Source organism: Megascapheus bottae, chromosome 10 (assembly GCF_031878675.1).
Source record: "Megascapheus bottae isolate mThoBot1 chromosome 10, mThoBot2.hap1, whole genome shotgun sequence".
NCBI classification, from domain to species: Eukaryota; Metazoa; Chordata; class Mammalia; order Rodentia; family Geomyidae; genus Megascapheus; species Megascapheus bottae.
The window spans coordinates 48,320,625-48,347,826 of record NC_143518.1 but is presented as its reverse complement, the minus strand read 5'-3'; the positions used below and the strand labels follow the sequence as shown (position 1 = coordinate 48,347,826).

Here is a 27,202-nt window from a genome sequence, read left to right as displayed (position 1 = left end):
TAGCCTTTGTTAGCTGGCACCAGTTATTGCAGCGGGAGACTTTCAAAAATGTAATTTAGTGGGCACTTAAGGTGTTGGGTTCTAATTTACAAGGTCGGAAGCAAAACAGTATACTGACATTGTGTCTTATCACCTACATCTCACCTCAGTTGAACCTATATTGTATTCCAAAAGCCTGTGGTTGGACATCTGACCAACCCAAGAGTTTGGGGACCTTTGCCAGTTTCTTTCCTGCCTAATTAAAAATAAAAAAGTAAAGCCGGGTGTGGGGGGGTGGGTGTAAGAGATGGGAATGGATGTCTAGGTATTGGCCTTCCAGGTGTTCAGTTCGTTGCTTTTTACAGCACTTGGGCGTCCATTTCCACCCCCGGGGAATTCTTCTGGGCTGGCCGGTCTCAGGCCAGGTGGGAGAAGGCTCGACCTTCACCCCTCGACCCCACTCCCCAAGGTGAAAGGGGCAGGCCTGGGCATGCCTGGGGCCCGCAGGCTGGGGACAGGAGCGCGATCCCCAAACCTCCCCGCAGCCCTCCTCCGGGAGGCCCCGCCTCTCCCTCCCCCCCCTTCCCTCGCCTTTCCTCCCCCTCCACCCTGTCCCTGCCCGCCCCCGCCGCGCGCGAACGCGAGCGCCGCGGTATTTTGTCCCGCGCGGCGATCCCTCCGCGCAGGCCGTTGGCGGCGGCGGCGGCGGGGGCCGCGACGCTGGCGGCCGCGCTCTGAGGAGAGGCCCGGGCGGCCCGGCGGCCTGCAGGGCCGCGAGAGCCGCAGGGGCCCAACGTGGACGCGGGCGAATCCCACCCACAAGCCGGGGGACGGTGGAGGAGGCCCCGCGCCCCCGCCCTCCCGCCGCCGCCGCCGCCGCCCCGCTGGCCCTGCGGACCCCGCCGCCGCCGCCGCCTCCTCCTCCGGCTCCGGCCGTGGAAGCCGCGCGGCGCTCGCGCTCCGAGCCGCCCGACATGGCGGGAGGGCACTGCGGCGGCCTGGCCGCGGCGGCGGCGGGCAGCGGGGAGATCGTGCAGCTGAACGTGGGGGGGACCAGGTGAGTCCCCGGGGGTCGGCGAGTGGAGGCCGGGGACGCCGCAGCGCCTCGGAGGGGCGCCCTGGGGTCGGAGGGGTCCGGGTCCCCCGAGCCCCACCGGGCGTGGGGCGCCGGGGCGGAGCGGGCGGCCGCTCTCCGCACCCGGCAGGGAGACTTCGGATGGATGGACGGGTGGACCGAGCGGCGTGCCACCCGGGGCCCCGGGGAGCACGGGTGGCTGGCACAGCCCGCCCGAGCTCCCCGTGGGGTGGGGTCTGAAGACGTGGGGGTGGCCCGTCTTTACCGCTGGACCGGCTCTCTTGGGTCACCCGCGGTTGGGGGGGGGGGGGGCGGGTGTTCGGTTACCTCCTTGCCGGTACAGGATTGCTTGGCAAGCTTCCTTAGGCGGGAGAGTTTCCGTGCCAGGCCTGCCACAGGGTTTGCCTTGATTAGGTCGTCTGAGAATTTCTCCTTGCGTGGGTTTTGAGGCGCTGTGTATAACGTCTGCCCCCCCTACTCACTTCCCCCCCAAATTGCCTGACATCAGTTGATGCTGGGAACCTTTGGAGGTTGGCATTGTAAACTTCTTTATCCTCTCTCAGGCCTTCCCTTCCTCCTTGTGCTTTTTATTAAGCCCACTGGGAGGGAAAAGGCCGTTTTTTTTGTGTATTTGCCATGACTTTATGAGTCAACCTTTCTCAGAAAAGGGAGGAGGATGCCAGCTGTGTTCCAAGGAAGGGGGTGGTTGACCCTCAGGCCAGGGTAGGAGGTAAACATCCCAAAACAGACCCTGGATAAACAGGTTTTAAAGGTCTCACGCTTATATCCAGTGTTTGTTGTTGTTGTTTAATTAAAAAAATGGCCATAATGTGAAGTGTTTTAACACTTACCCTTAGTTTTCTGAGTGTGCCAGAAGTTTCAATCTCAGAAACAGTAATACTTCATTCTTCCTTACCTGCAAAACGAAAGTTACTGCATGCTGTAGGTACCAATCATATGGAGATTTATATCTCCTAATGTAAGACATGGATGCCCCCCTTACATGAGAATTATGCCGATAATGATAGCTGCAACAATGGAATAAAATAGAGCTCACAAAAATAGGCGTTACTCAAGACAGTGTTCTCAGTCACTTGATGTTCTTACTTTGGTTTCTTCTAATGGTTATTTATGGCCAATGTATTTCTTTTGGAGCAAGTAAGGATAACACTTCCTTTCTTGGATTAATTTGATGGTTACCAAACAGTGACTCTTGCTGTAGTCCTTGAGGTCTTTTAGTTTACCTGTCTGATTTATTTAATTGGTCAGGTAAATTTTGATCATCTTTGTTTTGTCTTGTTTGCTAAGAGATTATATGGGGAAAATGTTCATGTTTTTATTGAATGCAGCTTTAGTTCCTCTCACTGGTTCTTTTGTTTTCACTGTGAAGCCTAAGCTGTCCTTGAACTTGATGTATCCCAGCAGACTAGCTGAAATTATCCGTCTTCCTGCCTCAGCCTCCTTTTTTTAACCAGATTAGTGAGCATAAGAACCACTGAACACTTATATGACATATGAAATAATTGGTAGTCAGTTTCTTTTCCCAGAGTTACCTATACTTTGATAAACTCCCTCTACCCAGAACTAATGGTAATAGCCTCAAAACAATGAGTGATTTGTTTTCTTCATGGTACTGAAGTCAGGGCTTCAGGTTTGCTAGACAACATGCTCTTGCCTGCGTCATGTTTGGATCATAATCCACCAGTTTTAGGTTTACTGTTATAGCTGAGATGACAGGTACATGCCACCATGTTCAGCTTCTCCCATTGAGACAGAGTCTTAGGGACTTTTCTGTCCAGGATGGCCTAAAGCCTCAATCCTCTGATCTCAGTGAGGAATCTCAGTCAGGATGACTGGTACTTACCACCATATTCAGCTGTCAGTTAATAAGAGAGTTCCTCGAACTTCAGTCCTCCAACTTTCATCCTTCCAGTCTCACTCTCACAGGCAGCTAGAAGTATGCGAATGATCCATCACTACCCAGCTTTGCTGAGAGATTTTTGAGTGAATGAGTGCAACATTTGCAAATAGCTCAAGACTATTATGTAAATATAAAAATGATTTTGAGGGCATAATTTGTAAGGGAGTTAATGTGAACACAAATCAGTAATATAAGATGAGCATAATAGCCCAGGCCTATGAATCCTAGCTAATCTAGAAGCTGAAATCAGGGGGATTGTGGTTCATTGCTGTTCTAGGGAAACAACATGAAACCATATTTCAAAATAACCAATACAAAAAAAAAAAGTCTGGCATGGATCAGTAATATAGGATGCCTTGAGAGTCTGCCAGTTCAAACCCCAGTACTGCAAAACAAAACAGGTAATATGAATTAGAATAATTGGGAAAACTTTCCAGCTTTGGTAAGCCCTAATGGTATCAGTAAAGGTAAATGAGACATGAAGATACTGACCAGGCTGGGATAAAGACACCAACAAGACAATGAACACAATCTATTGGTTCAGGGGCATTCAAATCCTGGCTATTACAAGGTTAAAGTTTAGAGAGATGAGGTAGAATCTGAACCAAAGTTGTGTTTATGAAACATTAAACAGCAGAGAAATAATTAGTTGATTTTTGCCGAGAACACCTTGGAATAACCTTAACTGAATTGAAAGTAGTAAAGTTTAGATATGTTAAAAAAATCCTGTATGGCTGTAATTATGTAATGGTTATACTAATTAGCTAGCGTAATAAAACAAGTTCATATTGAAATTTCAAATTTTATTCTCATTTATAATGCCAACTAATTCTCATTTGCAGATTTAGTACCTCAAGGCAGACTCTTATGTGGATTCCAGATTCCTTTTTTTCCAGGTAATTTATGTAATTCTTTATTATTATACATTTGATTTTGTGTGTGTGTACGTGAACTAAGATTTTTTTTTTTAATGAAAGATGACAAGGCATCAGTGGCTCATGCCTATAATCCTGGCTTCTCTGGAGGCTGAATTGTGAGGATTGCATTTTGAAGCCAAGCCTATGTGTGCAAAAGCCCATGAGACTCTTAGCTCCAGTGAACAAGCTGGAAGCGGAGCTGTTGCTCACATGAAGTATCACTAGCCTTGCCCAAAAGAAGCTCAAGGACTGTATCTGGGCTCTGAGTTTCAGCCCTCCAACCTCCACGAAGAGGAAAATGTGTTTTGATTTTTTTTTTTGAGATGTGTTACCATTGTAGCATATACTGTCCTTGAACTCTTAATTCTTCTGTTGCTTCTGTGTCCTGGGTCTTAGAATTTCAGATGTACACCACGATACTTGGTTTCTAAATGTTAATGTGTAAAGTAGGCCTGGCTAGAGTAGACATACTTCAAGTTGTATTGGTCTTTGACATCTGGTAAAGACTGTATTCATGTTTACACTTCAGAAACTAACTCTATTTTTTTAAAATGTATTGTAATTAATAAAAGGGTTACATTATATGTGCCAGATAGAAGGTGCATTAATTCACATATATTGATACCCTCTCACATGTCTTGGTACCCATTACCCTCCCTCCCACCCCCCCACCCGTTTTGGTTTTCCCCCCTTCCCTATCAAATTTCAAATAAGCAAATACAAATAAATTCAGTATATCAGATAACACAGTGAGATACTGTAACAATATGAGATAACCAAGAGACAGCAAAGGAGATGAGAGACAACATAGTACATTAAGGACAACAATCATTCGTTATATGGCTTTTGTTTCAATACTATTTTAATGGCTTACAGTTTGCTGAGTGGAAGGATTTCAACACTACGAGATGAAACTGGTGCTGTGAGTATATAATGTTGATATTTATTTCCAGTATAATTAATTTTTAATCCTTAGTATGTAGTTACTAAGAATGTAGGGAAACTGGCATTTTAATAACCACTGAATGAAAGTTGTATACATATAATATACACACTGTGTTTAATGTATCTATACAGGAAAGAGATTCCTAAATACGAACTGTTATATGTAACAATTTTTGGTATTCATGATTAAAGAAATGGTAGGATATGATGTTATGTTGGCAGTAGTAGAAATAATTGAATAATTCAAACTTTAATACAGTGAACAGATAAGTAGAAATAAGAAAATGTTTTGACATCAGATTTGTAAAGTCCAACTTCTTAAGACTTTATTTTGAGGAATAACCTTATGAACTTGTATGTACTGGTACAGGGAGGAAAGTATAGGCCTCAAAAATTTCAATCAAAAAATAGTTCATGCATGTTAAAATAGTTGCTGAATATACAACAACATAAGGGTAGCATCTCAGTTACTCATGAAGTCTTTGGAGACAGCAAGGCAGTCAGGTTTATTTGCTGTGGGATTTTAAAGATGAAATAAGGTAATAAAGCAGACATCTGCATGGTATTATAAAACATCCCCATCAGTAATAAGGTCTCCACAAATCTGTGACAGAAGCAAGAGTTTCACTAATTATAAATATACAGTTGATCATTGTATAAAAAGTTTTATTATTAGCTATTCTTCTCTACCTAATTGATTTAGAGAAGCATTAAATGTTTTTTCAGGTATAGGGTTAGACTCAAATTATTGTTAGTACACATTGCCTTAAAATACTATCAGCGCACGCCTATAATCCTAGCTACTCAGGAGGCTGAGATTGAGTATCACAGTTCAAAGCCAACCCATGCACAAAAGTCCTTGAGACTCTCATCGCCACAATTAACTACTAGAGAATGGGAAATAATATTGTGGCTCAAGTGGTAGAGCTGAAGAGCTCAGGAGGAGCATCCAAGCTTCTACTCTAGTTCAGGCCTCACAACTGACTCCCCTCCCCCCAAATGCTATCAGCTATATATTTTCCACTTTAAAGATTTGACTTTCCCCTGTATATGCCGTGGTTGTGTACTTGTTAGTTTAAATAATATTTTTTAATCATCATCCTTTTCCAATCCTTGAGTAAACTGAGCTAGTAAACTATAAATGTAAAAGTGCTATGTGAGTAATACTCCAACAGTTTTGATAGCAGCGTGAAATACTTTTCATTACTCGAGTCACTGTTGTTTTAATGAATGTATGTCACAGTTATGTGTCAGTCACAGTCATCAACAATTAGATTCTGAAATGTAAGATACTATTCATAATGTTTTCAAATGACTTCTTGAATTCTAAAATTTCAGATAAATTTGTTGCTCATGTGTCTTTCCTCATAAATGCCAGGAAGTAGAAATAAGAAAATGGACACTGTTAAATTGTACAGTTACAACTACATTATGATTTAGAAACATTTTAAGAATGGAATCAGGGATGTTGCATATTTAAAGAACTCAATCTTAGTTCTTAGTATTTCAGATAATGAAGGCAAACATTAATTTTTTTAATCTTAAAATAAAATTTTATTTGTAGATATTTATTGATAGAGATCCAGCAGCATTTGCACCCATTTTAAATTTTCTTCGGACAAAAGAACTAGACTTAAGGTAAGAAATTTACCCTTTTTACAGTATATCCCTACTGATACCTAAGTATTTTGAGTATCTTTATGAATAAAGAACTTGTCCTGAGACTTTAATTTTTTTTTTTTTTTTTTTTGGCCAGTCCTGGGCTTGGGCTCAGGGTCTGAGCACTGTCTTTGGATTTTCTCAAGGCTAGAGCTCTACCACTTGAGCCACAGCACCACTTCTGGCTTTTTTTCTGTGTATGTGGTACTGAGGAATTGAAATCGGGTCTTCGTGTATGCTAGGCAAGCACTCTACTACTAGGCCAAACTCCCAACCCTGTTCTGAGACTTTAAAAAAAAAATATATATATATATTATAGAAATATATATATATTATATATATAGGCTCAGGGTCAGTGCCTGAGCACTGTCTTTAGGCTTTCTCAAGGTTAGGGCTCTACCACTTGAGCTATAGCAACACTTCTGGCTTTTTCTATGTATTGTCTTTGTGAATTATAGGCAGGCACTCAACCAATAGGCCAAATTCCTGGCTGGAGACTGTGTGTGTGTCGGTCCGTTGTGGGGCTTGCCCTCTGGGTCTGGGTGCTCTCCCTGAGCTCTTCACCTCAAGGCTACTGTCCTACCCTTGGGCCAGGGCATTGTCCTTGAGCTCTTCAATTCAAGGCTACTGCCTTATTCCTTGAGCCACAGAGCCACCTCCAGTTTTCTAGTGGTTAATTGGTGATAAGAGTCTCAAGGTTTTTAGTGCCCTGACTGACTTTGAACTACTATCCTCAGATCAGCTTCCTGAGTAGCTAAGATTACAGTCCTGAGCCATTGCACCCAGCTCTGGGACTTATTTTTAATTGATATAATACCTGTGCCTTTTCACTTTTATAATTAGATTCATGTACACAATGTGTGTGTAATAATCAAATGAGAACAGTTAGCATTTCTGTTTCCTCAGCATTTTAAAAAATTTTTTTCTTCCTTTTGTTTGTCTATCCATCTGTCTGTCCGTGCTTCACTTAGGCTTTTTTGTTCCTGGTTGATACTCTTACCAACTATGACTCCAGAATTATTTTGAATGTCTAAACTGTTTAAACGTCAGAATTATTACTTCTTCCTTTTTCACACCTTCATCCAATATTATCATTATGGGCTTGGAACCTTTAAACTTTTCTGAAGAGAAGTGTATAATGGATTATAGACTGTAGTTGCTCTATTGTGCTGTGTGACATTAGCTGTTTTCCCTAGTTATCTATCATTACTTGTTCACTGTATTCCCTCTCTCTCTCTTTACCTTCTTCCTAGCCTGTAATTAATAACCCTTATTCTACTTTGCACTTTAAGGGATCAACTTCTCTTTTTATTTCACAAATGAGAGCATGTAGTATTTGCCAAACTTGTTTTGATTAAAAATGTCCTTAATTAAACTTCCAGTGGGTAGAGGCCACCATCACCTGTTTTGTTAGAATCCTCCAATAGATTCTTAAGCAGTTTCCCTTGTATTCCTTCATTTTATTTTCTATATTGCAACTAATATTGTCCTCTGAAAATATGTATGGGATCAGATTGCTACTCTGTTTAAAACCCTTATTTGTTATGTTGTATGGGAGTTAAGATTTCGGATTTTGTCTAGGTTGTTTATAGTCTGGTCTAAGCTTAAAATTCTGTTACAACATTTGGCCTCCTCCTGGTCTTTAACCTGCTTCCTGGAGTGTTCGTTGCCCTGTCCTATCATTGCACTTGGCCATGCATGCTTCTTTTTTCAATAGCATGTCTTAACCAGACTTTATGTTCAATTAAGGGCAGCTACTAGCGTATATTCCCAGAACCCAGAACTATGTTTGATGTATAGTAGGGGTTCACTTGGTGGGGTGTGTGTGTGTGTGTGTGTGTGTGTGTGTATGTATTTGTGGCTAAGTGAATGTGTCAACAATTTGTTCTTTTTAGGAAGCTTTAATTTGGGTTTTATTGTTCTTAAGGCATGCTAGTATTTTTCTGAGATAGAACTTGTAGAGACCTACGTGATAATTTTAGCTGCCTCTTTGGCTTATATTCATTAAAAAAAAACCAAAAAACAAAAAACTAGCTACGTCCAACAGAGACTGTTGGTTTGATTTATTCCCTGCTATTTTCCTTGTGTGCATATAGTACATGCAAAATAAATGTTTATTAAATGTATAAAAGAATGTGTGGCTTTTTTCTTTTTTTTTTTGAGGAGGAGCTGTATTGTGGCTTGGACTTGTTTGGAGGTGGGAAATAAATATGTTACGAATTACTTCATGAGTTAAGGTTAATTTTACCCGTATCATTTGATTAGAGAAGTCAGTGTCTTTTTATCTAAAACACTATTTTGTCAACCATGAAAGACAGAATTGTTTTAATATCTGCGTTTATTGACTGCTTTTCTTATACATTACTGCCTTTTTAAAAAAAAAATTAAAAAGCCTGCCAAATTCAGCTAGGCAGTAATGGCTCATGCCTGTAATCCTAACTGCTCAGCAGACTGAGATCTGAGGTACCTAGTTCAAAGCTAGGCCTAGGCAAGTAGGTCCATGCGAATTTTGCCTCCAGTTAACCAGTCAAAAGCTGGAAGTAAGTAGTGGCTCATATGATAAAATGCTACCCTTGTCTGCTGCTGGTGGCTTATACCTGTAATCCTAGCTGCTCAGGAGGCTGAGGATCACAGTTTGTAGCTAGCCCAGCACAAAACTTGTAAGTTGTGAGATTCTTATCTCCAAATAATCACCAGCAAAACCAGAAGTGGTGCTGTGGCTCAAATGGTAGTGCAATAGCCTTGAGCTCAAGAGCTCAGGGCTAACGCCCTCGCCCAGGGGTAGGGCAGTAGCCTTGAGCTGAAGGGCTCAGGGACAGTGCCAAGGCCTAGAGTTCAAGCCCCACGACCAACAACAACAACAAAAGGCTCTCGGACAGCTCTCAGACACTTGAGTTCAAACCCCAGTACTGCTACATATACAGAAAATGCCTAGCAAATTTAAATTTTCTGAATAGTTTCTTCTACAAAGATGGGAAAATACAAATTTTAAAAAGCAAACTAAAAACAAGTAACTGTGTTCTAATTCTGATCTTTGCATAAAAACTTTGGTATTGCTATTTATTTGTCCTCCCTAGGAGAAGGGACTTCTTCAAGAACCATAATCTATGTTCCAAGCCACCTTGCTTGTAATTGAACAGTACTGTATTCTTTTAACATAAATGGTTTTGAAGTGTAATCATGATATTTTAAGCATTTTTATATTAAACTAGTCACAGTCAGTTCACAAATAAGAACAGTTTAATAACACAATTACATCTATTTATTAAGGCCAGGAATTATTTATAATCTTAAGGGCATATTATAACTGAAAACCATAATTAATCATTAATACTTTATACTTTTTCCTTTTTCATATCAATGATGTAAGTATATAATAGCATCATTTTCATCTGATTGGAGATAGTTCTTGCTAAAGCTAGTTTTTTTTTCAAAGAAAACAGTTTTTCCATTTTCTTCATTGACCACACATCATATTACATGGTTGTATAAGTACTATATTAGACATTATTGAAGGAATAAAACACATAGGTCAGAAGAAGACCAGGCTTTTAGGGAGATTCCAGCATAAATATGCCATTAAATACATACAGAAATAATTATGCAAAAAAAGAAACTAAAAGCAATTCCATAAAAGAATGGTGCCCACTCTACTGTTTGTCTTGTCAGATTCTTCTTGGTTATTTACCTATATTAGCTAAGACGTCTGTCTATGAATGGTTTTCCGGTAAGTAAAAGAAAGGTTTTTATTTTTAAAAAAATGGTATCTTTACATGCAGTTTTTTTTAAAGACTTTATAATTAAGGGTATTAGAAAATAGATATGAAGAGGAAAGTAAGTTTTTAGGTTTTATAGCCTTGGCCACATGATTTAATATTTTTTTCTTTTTGCTTCAAATGATAATGTGCATTTGTTTCTTTGTAGGGGAGTGAGTATTAATGTTCTCAGACATGAAGCAGAATTTTATGGAATCACCCCTCTAGGTACGTGTTGTAGTCTCAGTAGTTTATGTTTATTATTTGACTGTGCAGTAACTTTACTCAAATGAAAAGTGATTTCTATCAGGTTCTGATTTTTGTTAGAAGAGTTCAGAACTTAATTTCTATGGATTTTCATGGTAAAAAGACACTATCAACTTGACCTTTTTTTTTCTTATCCTTTTTAACTAGAGAAAATAAAAATGGAGCAGTATTTTTCTGTTTGCATGTACTCTTGACAAGTTTGCTTTGAAATGTTTCTAGTAAGAAGGCTTCTTCTTTGTGAGGAACTGGAGCGCTCGTCTTGTGGCAGTGTCCTTTTTCATGGTTACTTGCCCCCACCAGGTACTTTGGCTTTAATTTATTCAATCTTTTAAGAAATTCTTTTTATCATTCAAAGGGAGAGTCTTCCTTGTTTTTGATTTTTGAAAGGTTAGAAATAAATTTTTCTCTTCTTCTTTTTAGGTATTCCTAGTCGTAAAATAAACCATACAGCCAGATCCTCTGCTGATTGTAGGAATGGGCTGAATTCTGCAGAAGGGGAAGCCCGCGGAAATGGTGAACAACCTGTTGTCTCTGGAACTGGAGAAGAGGCTGTTAGACTGGGTAAGCAAGAAGGAAACAGTATTTCTCAGGAACATGCTATATTTTTTTTCTTTCAAATATCGTAAGTTTGCCTTATCCTTTTTTGTTTTTTGGGTAGTGCTGTGAGTTGAACTCAGGATCTCTCACATGCTAGACATGTATGCACTCTACCTCTGCTCCTGACTAGCTGTGATCCCAACCCCTTAATGTCTGTTTTGAACCTTCATATTTTAGAAAGCTGAATGAGCATGTGATTTTTATTTAGCATTATGTGATTTTCTGCATCTGTAGAACAAAGATTGCACATTTTTGTTGAGAGGCAGAGATTGAATTTAAATTTTAGTGTTTGTAGGCCATATAATCTCAGTTGGAACTATTCACATATGTCATAGTAGAGTGCTAGTGGATGGATAGTAGTTAAACAAATGAGCATGACTGTTCAAACAAAAAGAAAACTGAAATTGGCTAGTGGGCCACAATTTGTCAACCCTGTTTTTTGTTGTTGGTTTTTTTGTGTGTGGGGGGAGGGGTTGGGGGCTTGAACTGGGCCTGGACTCTGTCCCTGAGCTCTTCAGCTCAAGGCTGCCACCCTTGCCCTGGACCTGGGCGTTGTCCCTGAGCTCTTTAGCTCAAAGCTACTGCCTCACCCATGAGCCAAGCCCCACTTCCCATTTTCTAGAAGTTAATTGGAGATAAGAGTCTCAGGTCCTTTTCTGCCCAGGCTGGCTTTAAACCTTGATCCTCAGATCTCAGCCTCCTGAGTAGCTAGGATTATAGAGTGAGCCACCACATGCAGGTCAACCCTGTTTTATAAAGTAAAATATTCTTTCTCTAAACTTAACAGGATTTCCTGTGGATCCACGAAAGGTGCTGATTGTAGCTGGCCATCACAACTGGATTGTCGCCGCATATGCACATTTTGCTGTGTGTTACAGGTGCCGTGTGTGATAAGTAATAGTTTATTCCCTATTTTGTATTATTATTCTTAACATTCATTTATCTTGATATTAAATGAAATTAGATAGGATTATTAATATATGAAAGCATCCTTTCTACAATGTCAATTGTTTATGCTCTGTAGTAGGGAAGAGTGTGTGACTGCCTCCTTGTTGGGAGTGAGAGTAAGATAGTAAGGCAGTAAAGTTGTGGGCAAAGTGGGTGTAAGATGTTTAATATATAAATTTCTTATAATAGTGTACTTTTACTTGTTTTTGTATTCCCTGGGACTAAAAGAATATGAAGAGTAGTATAGCTAGTGATAATCTTTGGTTTAAAGGAAAGGTTAGACTTTTCAGATCACTGAATGCAGCAAGGAATGTTGGGCATAGAGAATAGTATAGAAGCACAGAAGTGGTTCACTACCCTAGATTATTAGAACATTTCATTTACTTGCCAAAAAAGTATAAAAAATCTTTTTGGGTTCTGAAAAAAATAACCATTGTATGTTAAAAACATTACAAAAGTCTCCTAAATATAGATAGAGTTTAGAGAATCCTTGATGTATTTGAAAATCTGTTTATGAAAGGTAATTTACGTCAGTTAGTTGGGGTTTATATCTTTGTTACAGTATTATTAGATATCAATTTTTTATTTTGATTGTCCTATAAGTTTATTTAGTATATATTGTAGAAATGAAATTTTTGATGATTATGTTGTAGATGACTTTTATATGAAGTAAACAAAATTTTTTCAGAATCTCACTTTGAACTTACTAGTTTTGAGCCAGAATTAAAAAAATGTAGACTTTGATTATTATTGTTGTTGTATAATATTATGGTCATATTTTTTTGTAATCAGTGAGGGACTTAAAGGATTACAATTAGTTACATAAGTATAGTAGCATAATTTATCCAGTTACTGCATATCTGTGCTTGAGGGAGACACTTGAACTTCTCACAGTGAGTGACAAAAATAAGTGAGGCTGTTATTTTTCCATTCTTTGAATTTTATTTATTTATTTATTTTTGCCGTCAGTGTTGAGGCTTGAACTCAGGGCCTAGGCACTCTCCCTGAGTTGCTTTTCCTCAAGGCTAGTACGGCTGCCACTTGAGCCACAACACCACTTTCAGCTTTTTGGTAATTAATTAGAAATAAGTTTGAATCCTGCTTGGGCTGGATTCAAACTGCAATCCTCAGATCTCGACCTCCTGAGTAGTTAGGATTACTGATTATAGCCACCAGCACCAGGCTTGAGTTTTTTTGACCAAGATTTCGTGTATTCCTCTGTATGATGTTACAGTAGAATTCCCAACTGATGTGAAGAGGAAAAGAGGTGAGGACATAATATTCCCTTAAGAATGGTATATTTCTCCACAACAACAATGAAAGTAACTGCAAAATAAATTTATTATATTTTCTGTGTAGCCTTCAGCAGGCTTTTTTTAACCTCAAATTTCTGCATGAAATTCCTTAAAAAACAAAACAAAACCGTACTGTGGGTGCTGACCAGTGTATTCTCAGAAATTAAGTTTCTATGTTATTAGACTTTTCTCTTTTTGTGCTGGTCCTGGAACTTGAATTCAAAGCTTCATGTTCTTACTGAGCCTTTTTGTTCATCTACGACTTGAGGTACACCCCCAGGCTTTTTTTGTTGTTGTTGGTTGTGGGCTTGAACTTGTAGCCTGAGTGCTGTCTCTGTGCATTTTTGCTCAAGGCTACCACTCTACCACTTTGAGCCACAATGATACTTCTAATTTTTTTGAGTAGTTAATTGGTGATAAAAGTTTTCCAAGGACTTTTATTATTACTTATATTCCTAAATTGAGGATCACAACATCATGTCATTTACCTCATGAAATCAATTCAGCATCTCTTCATTGAACTCTGTTAGGAGCTTAGCGTATGTCCACGTCACAAAGAATCATGTTATTGTTTCTTGAAGTGCTGTCCTGTATGCTCAGTCTCTTAGAAGCATCCACATTTCCACATTTCCTAATGTTTGTCAAGTTTTAGTTTGTAATTATTTCCATGTTTATTGTGAGGTATGATTCCCTCTAGTGGCTGAAAGGGGGTAATTACCAACTTTAAAATGGTTAGTAAGAATACTTTTTCCTTATGCTTTGAAGCATTAGGTTAGAAACCATCAATTCTTCAAATAAGGATGCTGATTTTTTTTTTGTAATGGATTACAGTGCACTTTAGCATACATACTTAAAATGAGCAGAAGTGTTGTTGTTTAGGTCCTTTATGAATAAGACATTGGGTGATGTTCTGTTTTGGGGGGCTAAAGATAGATTCTAGGTCATTATGCATGCTAATAAACACATGATCTATGACTGAACTACATCCTCGGGCCCTGTTAAGTTTGATTTTTGCAAAATATGTCAAATAGTATGTAAGGACACCATTTTATTGATTCCTCTTTTTCTTAATTCTCTTTAGCCAAGGACACAGAAAAATTACAATTATATCATTTATTTAGAGCAACTTTAGAAGTTTTTAATAGTTAATTCACCATTGTGATTTTGTAACAAGGTTGTAAATTTATGAAAACTTGATGTGTTGTCACATAGAATGCAGGTTCGGTTACAAAGACATAGTCAGATGGACCATAATAGTTATTAGGAATGAAGAGGTATATTTATTAGGGAACTTAAAGAATACATTCGAGGACCGGGAGTTTGGCTGGGTTTGGTAGAGAGCTTGCCTTGCACAAAGACCTGGGTTCGATTCCTTGGTACCACATACATAGAAAAAAGCTGGAAGTGGTGCTGAAACTCAAGTGGTAGAGCTCTAGCCTTGAGAAAGTCCAAGGACATTCTCAGGCCTTGAGTTCAAAAAAAAAAAAAAAAAAAAAAAGAAAGCAAGCAAGCAAGCATTTGATTTTATATCTAGGGAACAGGTAGTCCATACAGTTTTACATTTGGGCTTTGAAAACCAATTTTCAAAGCCTAATTCTTGGTTCATTTAATTGCTCTGTGGCTTTAATAAGATCTCTTTCTAACAACTAGACAATGATAAATTTTAAGTATTGAAATGAGGTCAGTGCATGCCTTTCAGCTAGCAGTAGTAACTTTAAATTGATTAATACCAGAAAGAGATTAGAAATTTTCTTCTCAAATTTTGATTCTTGTTCACTACCCAGACCTATAGAAGATAACAGTATAACTTTGTGGACGAATGTGAAAGATATAGTCACCTTTTGAATTTTTAAGGTATTTTGGGTAACTTAAATTACTCTTGAGAAAAAAAGAATTCTAGTTTCTTTTTAAGCAGCCAACTGCCTTATGTACATAAATATATCAGAGATAAACTTTACACATCAAAACTTTATATTCACTAATATAAAGATGGTTATATAACTGTGATTTTTAGCTAATTTTGAGACACTGCATTCTTCTTTTGCAGAACTAATATTTATGACTATTATTTCTTAACAGAATCAAAGAATCTTCAGGATGGCAACAAGTATTCACAAGCCCATATCTGGATTGGACAATTGAACGAGTGGCTTTGAATGCAAAAGTGGTTGGAGGTCCTCATGGAGACAAAGACAAGATGGTTGCTGTTGCCTCCGAGAGTAGCATTATTCTGTGGAGTGTGCAAGATGGTGGAAGTGGAAGTGAAATTGGTAGGAAGACTTTGGTTTATGTTATATACTGGTGTTGTATATGATAGGTGGAAGTTTGAGAGCCATTGACTGTAAACATGGATACTCCCTGCACTTAGCTAGCATTGCCGTACTTTCTCTCTAGCGTCCAGTCCAGTCAGTAGGAGGAGTAATCTTCTTTGCACCTTACCCATAGATTCTAGCCTCAGTGTTCTGCCTCCTGAATTCAGGGAAAATATTACTGATTGCTTGGGTCTTACCTCTCTGTGCGATGATAAAAAGTGCCCTTAGCCAGGAAAACACAGTGCATTTCTGTCATCTGTCAAATCCTCTGCTGTCTACTATTCAGTGCCTAAATTTTGTGTAGATTTTTTGTTGCTGCTGATGCTGTTGTTTTTGAAGTAGGGAATAGTTGGATACCATTTTCTTATAGGCACTGAAGAAATCCTCTGTAACAACTTTAGACAAAAAGTTGAATACTGAAAATTTTAAAATAATAGTACACATTGAGGACAGTGAGATGGGAGAGAGGGAATGGGAGAGAATGAAGGAAAGAAATCACATTACCTGACTAAAGGTAATCTCGTTTTATATATCATCTCTAAAACAACAATAAAGTATATTAGGGAAAAATGATACTGCAGTGCCAATTATACAGAAAGGAAAACCTATTGTGAATAGTGCAGAGATGAACATAGCTGAGCAGGTGTCCTTATCATATCTTGGGTTATGATGTTCAAGGTAGATGCCCAGAAGTGGTATGGCGGGATCGTATGGAAGGTCTATTTTCAGTTCTTTAAGGAACCTCCACACTGCTTTCCGGAGTAGCTGAACTAGTTTACATTCCCACCAGCAGTGTAGTCGGGTTCCTTTTTCTCCACAACCCCGCCAGCAACTGTCATTGTCTGAGTTCAAAATCTTGGCCATTCTTGTTGGGGGTAAGGTAGTATCTTAGGGTTGTTTTTATTTGCATTTCCTTTATGACCATAGATGATGAACATTTTCTCATATGCTTTTCTGCCATTTTAATCTCTTCTTCTGATAAGTCTCTCTTTAGTTCACTTGCCCATTTAGTGGATGGTTTATTGGGTTTGGGGGGGATTAGTTTCTTGAGTTCCCTGTAGATACTGGATATTAAGCATTTGTCAGATGTATTGGTGAATATCTTTTCCCAGTTGGTTGGCTGTCTCTACTTTCGCGACTATGTTTTTATCTGTACAGAAACTTTTTATTTTTAGGTAGTCCCATTTATCGAGTCTCTCTCTAATCTCTTGTGACCCTGGGATTCTGTTCAGGAATCTTTTGCCTGTGCCTATGAGTTCCAGTGTCTCTCCTACTTTATCCTGTAGCAGTTTCATGGTTTCTGGTCTGACGTTGAGGTCTTTGATCCACTTTGAGTTAATGCTTGTGCATGGCAAAAGGCTAGGGTCAATTTTTAGTTTTCTGCATTTGGCTGCCCAGTTTTGCCAGCACCAATAATTGAATAGACTGTGTTTGTTCCACTGTGTATCTTTGGCTCCTTTGTCAAATACAAGTTGCCTATAGGTATGTGGTTCTATTTCTGGGTCTTCTATTCTGTTCCACTGATCTTCTGGTCTGTTTTTGTGCCAATACCAACCGGTTTTTGTTATTATGGCTCTATAGTAGAGTTTGAAGTCTGGTATTGTAATACCACCAGCATTGCTCTTTTTGCCTAGAATTGAATCAAGGGGATTTTTACTTTGTTTTCAAAAGCTATCGTTTTGAGATGGTACAATAGTAATTTGTTCATGGTCTGTAACGAAACTGTTTGTTGTTACAAATGTTCTTCAGAACCTGACATCATTTTCCAAAGAAAATTGTTAGGGCTGGTATGTCCGTAGTGGAGATCTCCTGGTGACTAAAGTCTCTTTGTTATAATTTTATAAGACAGATCTACTGGATTGCTGCTTTGAACAGTATTTTACTAAGAAGCTTCTTAAGACAGGAACTTCTCATTATTTACACTGCTGTCTTTCCTGTGGCTAGAGGTGAGGCTTCTTGAGCCTAAGCAGTAGCAATACTTTGAATTTAATGAAACGATTCAGAAAGTCTCTCTTGATTGCCTAGGAGCCCATCCTTTTCCAGAACAATATCAGTATTATTTTTTTGGTTTTGATTCTGCCTTTCATATATGCCTCAGCCTTGAATTTCAAAAAAATATTTGGCCTCATAATTCGGGTAATATTATATAAGAATCCTTAAAATTGTATATACTGTGAAATAATCATTTCTTTCTTCTTGGAAGTAGAGTATATTTTTCTTATCTATCTGTGGTCGTATGACTTAACTCTTTTGGTATGTTGTATTTAATTTGTTTTGTCTTTTTGGTTGACAGGCTGAGTTGAGGTGTTCATGTGAATATAGGGAGGGTAGAAAATATTCCCAGCAGTATCTTTTTTTGCCTCCATGGTCCTTGAATTCAGGGACCTGGGCAGTCTCCCTGAGCTCTTTTGCTGGAGGCTAATGCTTTTCCACTTGGAGCTACTTTACCTACTTCCTGTTTTCTGGTGAGTAATTGGAGGAAATGAGTTTCATGAACTTTCCTGCTCCCAGGCTAGCTTAGAACCATGATCTTCAAATCTCATCTTTCCAGCAGTACTTTTTTTTTTCTGCTTTTCCTTTTCTGAAAAAATTCCTAGTATATGCCCTTTTGTCTTTCTTACTGCTAAATGCCTATTCAATACTAGTTGAGAATTTAAAATGTACTTATTATTACCACTGGTTTGGCATACAGAATAGTTCTCAGAGAAGGAATTCATAATATATATTGCTGTAAGATTCAAGAGGAACTAGCAATCTTTTCTGTCTTACGTTAAGGACACAGCACTTGTACTTTCTTTTTTTTCTTATGAGTTCTTCAAAGCCTTATGGGTCTTTCCACAGCTAAATGCTAACAAAATTATCTATGTTGACACACAGATGCTTTTTCTTTTTTTTTTCATATATTTTTTATTGTAATTAATGTTGGGAGCCAGAGTGGAATCAAACTGTACCTTGATTTGCATCAGACAATGGCTTTATTGTCTTATTGTTTTCTGGCCTTATTCTGTTTAAATGACCTGAGATTTACCATATGAATGTAACACCTGGAAGTTCCTTGGGTCTCCAGAAGGGAAGAAGGGGAGTGGAAAATAAATGGGGCAGTCTTTACCTGGACTGCGGAGATCCCGGACCCGGTGTGTCTGTCTCTCTTCTATTTCTTCCTAGTCCTTGCCCCCTATTTCAGGAACCCCAATCTGCGAACCCTGGTTTGCTGCCGGTTGGCCCCGGCAAATTAATAGAAGGGTTACATGATATTTGCCAGATAGAAGGTGCATTAATTCCCATACATTGATACCCTTTCACATGTCTTGGTCCCCATTTCCCTCCCCTCCACCCCCACCCCTCATTTTGTTTTCCCCCATTCCCTATCCAATTTCAGATAACCACATACAAATATAAAAGATATATCAGGTAACAAAGTGAGATACCGTAACAATATGAGATAACCAAGGGACAGCAAAAGAGATGAGAGATAACATAGTACCTTAAGAACAACAATCATTCATTATATGACTTATGTTTCTATATCCTAGAGATCCTTTCATTCAGCATCCTACTATATGGCCTTTTGTATCAAGGTTTTGCTCTATTGCAGATCTCTGCTAGGAGATCCCAAGGTTTCTACTGATTATGTCAAATGAGGGAAACCATTGAGCCTAAGTTCCTTTGAGTCTGGCTTACTTCACTTAATATTATCTTTTCTAAGTCTTTCCATTTCCTAACAAATGGGGCAATGTCATTCTTTCTGACAGCAGCATAGAATTACATTGTGTACAAATACCACATCTTGTTGATCCACTCATCAACTGAGGGACATCTAGGTAGGTTCCATATCTTTGCTATGGTAAATAGTGCTGCAATGAACATTGTTGTGCTGGTGGATTTAGTATGTCCTTGTTTCTGGATGCTTGGGTATATGCCAAGTAGTGGAATTGCTGGGTCATAGGGTTGCTCTATGTTTAGTCTTTTGAGGAACTGCAATACTGCTTTCCATAGTGGTTGAACGAGTTTTCACTCCCACCAACAGTGTAGTAGTGATCCCTTCTGGCCACATCCTCTTCAGCATCTGTTGTTATTAGTTTTCTTGATCCTGGCCATTCTAAGTGGAGTGAGATGGAATCTTAGAGTTGTTTTGATTTGCATTTCTTTTATGACCAGAGATGTTGAGCATTTCTTCATGTGTCTATAGGCCATTTTTGTTTCTTCTTCGAGAAGACTCTCTTTAAGTCTTTGGCTCATCTTTTAATGGGATGGTTGTTACTTTGTAGATTAGTTTTGGATTGATTCAACTTTTTGAGCTCTTGATATATTTTAGATATGAGGCCCTTGTCTGTTGTATGGTTGGTGAAGATCTTCTCCTACTCTGTAGGCTTCCTAATTAGTTTACTAGCTATGTCCTTTGCCATACAAAAGCTCTGCAGTTTAATGCAGTCTCACTTATCCAGCCTTTCTCTGATTTGTTGTGATTCTTGGTCCTTATTAAGAAAGTTTCGACCTGTGCCAAGGAGGTCTAGTATATCTCCTATTCCTTCTTGTAAAGTTTTCAGAGTGTCGGGTTTTTCCTCCAGGTCTTTGATCCATTTGGAGTTAATTCTAGTACAGGGTGACAAAGAAGGATCCAACTTTAGTTTTCTGCATGTGCTTAACCAGTTCTGCCAGCACCACTTGTTGAAGAGGCTATCTTTCTTCCATTCTATTTTTTTTGGCTCCCTTTTCAAAGATTAGGTGGCCATAGGTCTGTGGTTTAATATCTGGGTCTTCAGTTCTATTGCATTGGTCTTCAGGCCTGTTCTTGTGCCAGTACCAAGCTGTTTTGATAATTATAGCTCTGTAATTGAGTCTAAAGTTTGGTATTGAAATTCCTCCTGCCCTGTTCGTTCTGCTAAAAGTGTTTTTGCTATACGGGGTCTTTTATTATTCCATATGAAATTTTGGATTGCCTCTTCTATTTCTTTAAAGAATGACATTGGAATATTGATGGGTATTGCATTGAATTTGTAGATAGCTCTTGGCAAGATTGTCATTTTCACGATATTGATTCTTCCAATCCAGGAGCATGGGAGGTTTTTCCATTTCCTCAGACCTATTTCTTTGATGAACATGGATGCAAAACTTCTCAACAAAATACTGTCCAACCATCTACAACATCTCATCAAAAAAAATTATACACTATGATCAAACAGGTTTCGTCACAGGGAGGCAAAGCTGGTTCAACATACGCAAATCAATTAATATAATTCAACACATCAACAGGAGCAGGGACAAAAATCACATGATTGTCTCAATAGATGCAGAAAAGGCATTTGACAAGATCCAACACCCCTTTATGTTAAAAGCTCTGGAGAAACTAGGAATCCATGGAACATTCCTCAGTATAATAAAGGCCGTGTATGACAAACCCACAGCTAGTATTATATTTATTGGAAAAAAGCTAAAGCCATTTCTTCTAAAATCAGGAACGAGACAAGGATGCCCACTCTCTCCACTCCTCTTTAACATAGTTTTAGAATTCCTAGCCAGTGCAATAAGGCAAGAAGCAAGCATAAAGGGGATCCAAATAGGGAAAGAGGAAGTAAAACTTTCCCTCTTTGCAGATGACATGATCCTGTATTTAAAGAATCCTATAGACTCTACTCCCAAGCTCCTTGAGCTGATTCAAAACTTTGGAAGGGTAGCAGGGTATAAAATTAACCCTCAAAAATCAACTGCCTTCCTCTACGCCATCAGAGAGAGGAATGAGGCAACAATGGAAAGCAACTCCTTTTGCAATAGCCTCAAAGAAAATAAAGTACCTAGGAATTAGCTTAACTAAGAATGTAAAGGACCTTTTTGATGAAAACTTTAAAATCCTGAAAAAGGAAATTAAAGTTTTTTCTTTTTTGAAATAAGCAGTCTAATAATTGAGTAAAAACCTATACAAAACAATTTTTTACTTATTTTTAAAGAGAGAGTCTCACTATATAGCCAAGGCTTTCATAGGACTTACTACATAACCAAGGTAGTCCTCAAACATGCAGTCTTCTTCACTTAGCCTCCTGAATGCTAGAATGAAATATGATGTCATCAGGGACCAGGAGTTTGGCCTATTGGTAGCGTGCTTGCCTAGCATGCATGAAGACCAGGGTTTGATTCCTCAATACCATATACATTAAAAAAAAAAAAAAGCTGGAAGTGGTGCTGTGGCTCAAATGGTAGAGCTCTAATCTTGAGAAAAGTCCAAGAACAGTGCTCAGGCCCTGAGTTCAAGCCCCACGACTGGCAAAAAAAAAAAAAAAAAAAAAGAAATATATAGTCACCAACATACTAGCCATAATCCAGTATTTTATAGGTATGGCTTATTCTCTATAACTGTAGGATTAAAAAGACATTAAAACACATCCCCAGGAACTAAAATGTTATATTTAAATACCAGACATAGATTATAACTTTTTTTTAAAGTTGTATTTTACTGTTGGGATAATGTATAAAAGGGTTACAGTTACATTTGTCAGGTAATGGGTATGGTTCATTAGTTCTTGAACCGTGATACCCCTTCTCATGTTTTTATCCCTCTTTTCCTTCCCCCACCTCCCATATAACTTTTTAAAGATGAAAATGATTATTGAGACATTTAGTTAGGATTGTATTTTGTAGGTGATATTATTACAAATCACAGTGAAAAATAACAGTACTTTCAGAGCTAGTATATCAATCCACATTCTCTTGATTCCCTGCACACCAGTCTGCTGAAGACAGACAACTATGTAGGGATTTTAGATGCCACTCCAAGCTGAGCCTGGAATCCTTTGTCTGGGAGTACTTGGCTCTGTTATATTCATATTTGAGGCTTGCTCCTTACATCTTCCTTTACCTTTGTCATCTTCTCTTTCCTCCCCTGGCTTATTTACTTTACCCTTTCCAGATGGTAAGTGGAGGTGTGCCTCAAGTGGTGAAGCACCAGGCTTGTGCAAAAAAGCCAAGTAAGAGCATGAACATCTAAGTCTGTGTTCAAGCCTCAAACTAGCAGAAAAGAATGTTAAATAAATAAGTAAATAAATATGACAGGTGATTTTTAATGATCAACTAGGATTGAGAACCACTGCTTTAGACATCAAGGCATTAATTGTATCAGTGTAATTCAAACAAATTCTCTGCTTCGTAGTTCTGTGAACTAAGAGACCACCAGGTTCTTACTTGTGGTCCCCAATGTCTAGCACAGATTTTGTAGAAATGAAAATAGGTTTAAGTGAGTCACCTCTTGAGATATTTCTAATTGACATGTGACTGATCCTCACCTTCTTCTCTGTTTTACATTTAAGGGGTGTTTAGCCTTGGTGTTCCTGTGGATGCACTCTTCTTCATTGGCAACCAGTTGGTAGCCACGAGTCATACTGGGAAAGTGGGTGTGTGGAATGCTGTCACTCAGCACTGGCAGGTTAGTTCTCACTAAAGCATACTGCAGCCGTGAAAATATTCTGAAACTTTAGAATAACTGTATATCTAGTTTTCCCTTTTAGAGTCTACACTGTAGAGTCTATTGATGGATATTTTACTGTTATTCAAGAACTTTATGTTACTTTGGAAAAATGAGTGTTTTTCAGCAGCAGCTTGGCACTTCTTAATTTCCTTGAGATATCCTCCATTGCATGTTGTGAGCCTGATAGTTAGGCAAACTTCATTTCTTGAGTGGAAGCAGAGGTCTGTTTGAAAATGTATGATCCGCTCTGAGAAGATGCTAATTTAAATACTCTGAAGTGCTTGATGAATAAGGAGATAAAGACTAGCAGATTACTAATAATTGATTTTGAAGAAAAGAGGAAACAGCTAAGGACACGAGGAATCCTGTTAAAGTGAAAGGCAGGCTGGAGATGGAATCCAGTGGAAGAAGCAGAGAGCACCAACTAATAACATAGCAGAGATGCAAAGATGAATCTTATCTGACAAACATTTCTGGAAATGAAAGGATTGGTGTCAGATTGATGTTGAGTGAGAGAAGAAAAAAATAGCAACTCGATTCAGAGTTACAGTTTTAATAAAAGTATGTGATATAACAAAGGGTTGAGAAATTATGACATCTTAAGGTTATTGAAATTATATCTGAAATTGGTATTAAGGAAATGCAAATAGGCAAAAATAGATGTAGGGATCCCAGGAGTTAGAAGTCCAGAGGATTGGTCTTTCAAGGAATAAGAATTATTAGGAAGAATGTGATGATCAGAAGTTTAACTTAGGGTTTTTAGAGCTAGAAAGCAGTTTTTAGTGATAGAGCTTTTTCAGATCATCTGTTGAACTGACTTGAAGATAAGAGTAAGCCCTGAACTACTGAGAGAGACTGTGTCTCAAAAACAAACAAACCAGAAACAAAGAATTGCTGAAAACATGAGACTAGCTTAGGAAGCTAAGAAAATTATCTATGTTTGGAGTTGGTACTTAAGGAAAAGCAAAGAAAAATCTATAAGCTACCTTTTGAAATGACATATAAATAAAGTTTTAATATCTTTGAGATCATAGTTGTAAGTTTTTAGTTCAAGCTTCTTGCTTGGTTTATGCATGAAGGGAAAAACCATATTTGACAAGGGAGATTTGTTACACATCTCAGAAAGACCTTGGGAAGGTTGAGCATTCATGCAGCAAATAAGCCTCATAACCCAGCAAGCAGAATTTCTCTGCAGTGCATTGCTGAGATGGTATGAAATGCAATCACAGCTTTGATCTGAATCTGTACATCACAACAGACGACTCTAACCAGAGGCTGGTTCCCAATCACTGCTGTGACACCAGCCAAATAGGTCCCCGTACCTTGGCAATAGTTCCTCCCACAGATAACACAGAAAAAGCACACAGGGCATCCCTTGTAGTTCTTTAAGCTCTGCTCAGTGTGTGATCAACTTTGATTCCAAGTGTTAGTGTGAGATAAAGCACTTTTTTTAAATTCTTTGTTGTTGGTGGTGATACAGGGGTTTGACCCTATGGTCCTGCATTTTTTAGGCAGGTGCTCTACTACTTGAGCCATAATCTCAGGCTTTTTCACTTCAGATACTTTGGGGATAGGTTATTGTTTTTTTTTTGTCTGGGGATAGCTTTCGACCAGGATCTTCCTGTCTACACTTCTTCAGTAGCTAAGATTATAGGTATGTCTCTCATACCTAGCTTACTTGCTGGGGTCTTGCTACCTTTTGGGGGGGGGGTTGGGCTGAACCTCAGTCTTCCTAAATGTCCACTTTCTAAGGGACTGAGATTATAAGCATGCACCACTATGTCCTACCAAAATTTCTGTTTTTATATCAGTTTCTCACATTTCAAATAAAATACTGAAATTTGGTAGTATATCCAAATAGGAAAGTGAAGGAACTGTTCAGTTTCTTTTTCCTTTTTAATTTATCTCCCTCTTTACATGTAAAATTTACAGTGAATTGGTATTCTGAAATGCTTCTGAAATCTTAGAAAGGAATTTTAAGCATTGATTATATACCAACCACGGTCTTAAGCATAATCATTTAGAATGTGCAGTAAGGTAGTTCATTGGCAGATTCAAGCTTCTCTTTCTGCATCCAGAAAGGCTGGATGTATTAAAACAGTTTATATGTATATATGCAATACATATATTAAATATTTCATTTGTACACACAGTATATGGCATCTGTCAAGATAAAGGTTGTAGGGTCTTGGAAGAGTAGACATGGCTTTGTGCAGAGGTAAAAATAGAACTTCTGTCAGAAAATAAGCCTATCCAATAAAGAATAAAAAATTGGCATCTGTTTAATTTCTTGGAATGTGGTAGAAAAGAGAAAAAATCCTATCATGAGTAACTAAAAGCAAAATATTAATATTAACAGTACAAATAATGTGAATTCTAGTTTGAGAAAATCATTTAGTTTCCCGTTCTAGAAACCAGATGGAATCCTTTTGTAAGTGGGGACGTATGGACATCTTCCAAAGGAATCATTTCTCCTGAAAAGGAGCTCAAAATCCATGCCCTCCGAATCCTAACAGATAGAAAAGTGAAGGAAAGAAATTATTGGACATCTCTCTTTGAGCTTGTATGTAAAACTTGGATATTAGTATTTCGTTTCAGTGTCATCTGTGTAGTTACATAGGCACTCATGGCCTAAACTATCAGGAAGATCCAGTTAATTTCACTTAGCATCCTTCCTCCCTCCCTTTTACTCCCTCCCTCTCTCTCTTCCTTTCTCCCTTCTGCCCTTTGCTGGCTACTTTCTGATTTTTGTAGTAAACTCATTCTTTTTGTCTATTCACATGTCTAGGCAGTTATTACTTCACTAACTAGATGAATTTGTTTGAAATAATTGATTTTCTTTTTAGTTTCAATACCTGAAAAAAAAAATCCCAAATACTTAGACTTTTTTTTGCCTGTTTTCTAGAAAACAGATAAAACAGTCATATGGATAATGAAAATGGAAAATAGGACCTTTTGAAAGAAATTGAAATGTTTTCAGAGATCAAATTTCATTGTTATGTGATTTGTTTACTATTTCTAATTCTTGCCCATGTGACTTGATTAGTTCTTAAATTTTTTAAAGAAGAGATGGAAGAGAGAAATAGGTCTTGTCAGACTTGGCCTTCCAGTGATAGTAGCATATGATCTATTGATCTTGAGCAGGCAGAGGAAGTAATGTAGGAATACCATGTTAACATGTCCTTTAAAAGAAACTATGGTGATGGTTTTTCTGAGTTCCCTGGGGCATGAGTGTTTAGCTGGGTACTGGTGGCTCATGCCTGTAATCCTAGCTACTCAGGAGACCGAAATCTGAGGATCACAGTTTGAAACCAGCTCAGGTAAGAAAGTCCATGAGGCTCTTATATCCAATTAAGTACAAAAAAAGGGCTAGAAATAATGCTGTGGCTCAAGTGATAGAGCAGTAGCCTTGAACAAAGCATTGAGCCCTAGCTACTGTTCAGGGATAGTGCCCAGGCCCTGAGTTCAAGACCAGTGACCAACACTAAAACAGGTTGAATTGTTGAGCCCTGTAAAATTGAGTATAATCTTTATCAAAACCAGGTTTTGAGGACGTTGAACAGAAAATAAATTATGATTCCTTTCTAATATCTAATAAAAATCTCATTACGTAGGTTCAGGATGTTGTTCCTATAACTAGTTATGACACTGCTGGGTCATTTCTTCTGTTGGGATGTAACAATGGATCAATATATTACATAGGTAAGACACTTAAAATGTTCCTGTTTAAATACTTACTAAAAGATGTTAGTTTTAAATGAAAGTATTATTTATGATCTATTTAATTTTTTTTTTCATTTTTAGATATGCAGAAGTTCCCTTTGCGGATGAAGGATAACGATCTTCTCGTGACTGAACTTTACCACGATCCTTCCAATGATGCAATTACCGCTCTGAGTGTTTACCTTACACCCAAGACAAGTGAGTCCATGGTGGTCATAAGTCCCCAACACGCCTGTGGAAATGTATTTTCATTCATTAGTAATCTGACTGGGTAAAATTAATTCCATCCATTTGAGAACTTTAGTGTTAAGGATTTCAGGTCTATTAATCTAAAATAAGTATTTTGCTATACA

At 38.4% G+C, this 27,202-nt stretch overlaps 1 protein-coding gene across 3 annotated transcripts in view; it reads left to right on the top strand.

Moving 5' to 3' along the window:
* The first annotated feature begins 707 nt into the window (after positions 1 to 707).
* Kctd3 (potassium channel tetramerization domain containing 3) overlaps positions 708 to 27,202 on the top strand; it is a 37,622-nt gene continuing 11,127 nt past the window's right edge. Inside the window, exons 1-13 of one of the 3 annotated variants that reach the window (XM_090341197.1) lie at positions 708 to 1,036; positions 3,818 to 3,871; positions 4,769 to 4,814; positions 6,402 to 6,475; positions 10,421 to 10,479; positions 10,738 to 10,818; positions 10,939 to 11,079; positions 11,903 to 11,993; positions 15,438 to 15,628; positions 22,969 to 23,084; positions 25,525 to 25,689; positions 26,741 to 26,828; positions 26,931 to 27,047. In XM_090341197.1, coding sequence (XP_090197323.1) covers positions 954 to 1,036; positions 3,818 to 3,871; positions 4,769 to 4,814; positions 6,402 to 6,475; positions 10,421 to 10,479; positions 10,738 to 10,818; positions 10,939 to 11,079; positions 11,903 to 11,993; positions 15,438 to 15,628; positions 22,969 to 23,084; positions 25,525 to 25,689; positions 26,741 to 26,828; positions 26,931 to 27,047 — 1,306 coding nt within the window. In that variant the 5' untranslated portion in view covers positions 708 to 953. Of the gene's footprint in view, positions 1,037 to 3,817; positions 3,872 to 4,768; positions 4,815 to 6,401; positions 6,476 to 10,420; positions 10,480 to 10,727; positions 10,819 to 10,938; positions 11,080 to 11,902; positions 11,994 to 15,437; positions 15,629 to 22,968; positions 23,085 to 25,524; positions 25,690 to 26,740; positions 26,829 to 26,930; positions 27,048 to 27,202 lie in introns of those variants that run through there. The other 2 variants (XM_090341198.1, XM_090341199.1) reach the window with 2 other exon arrangements.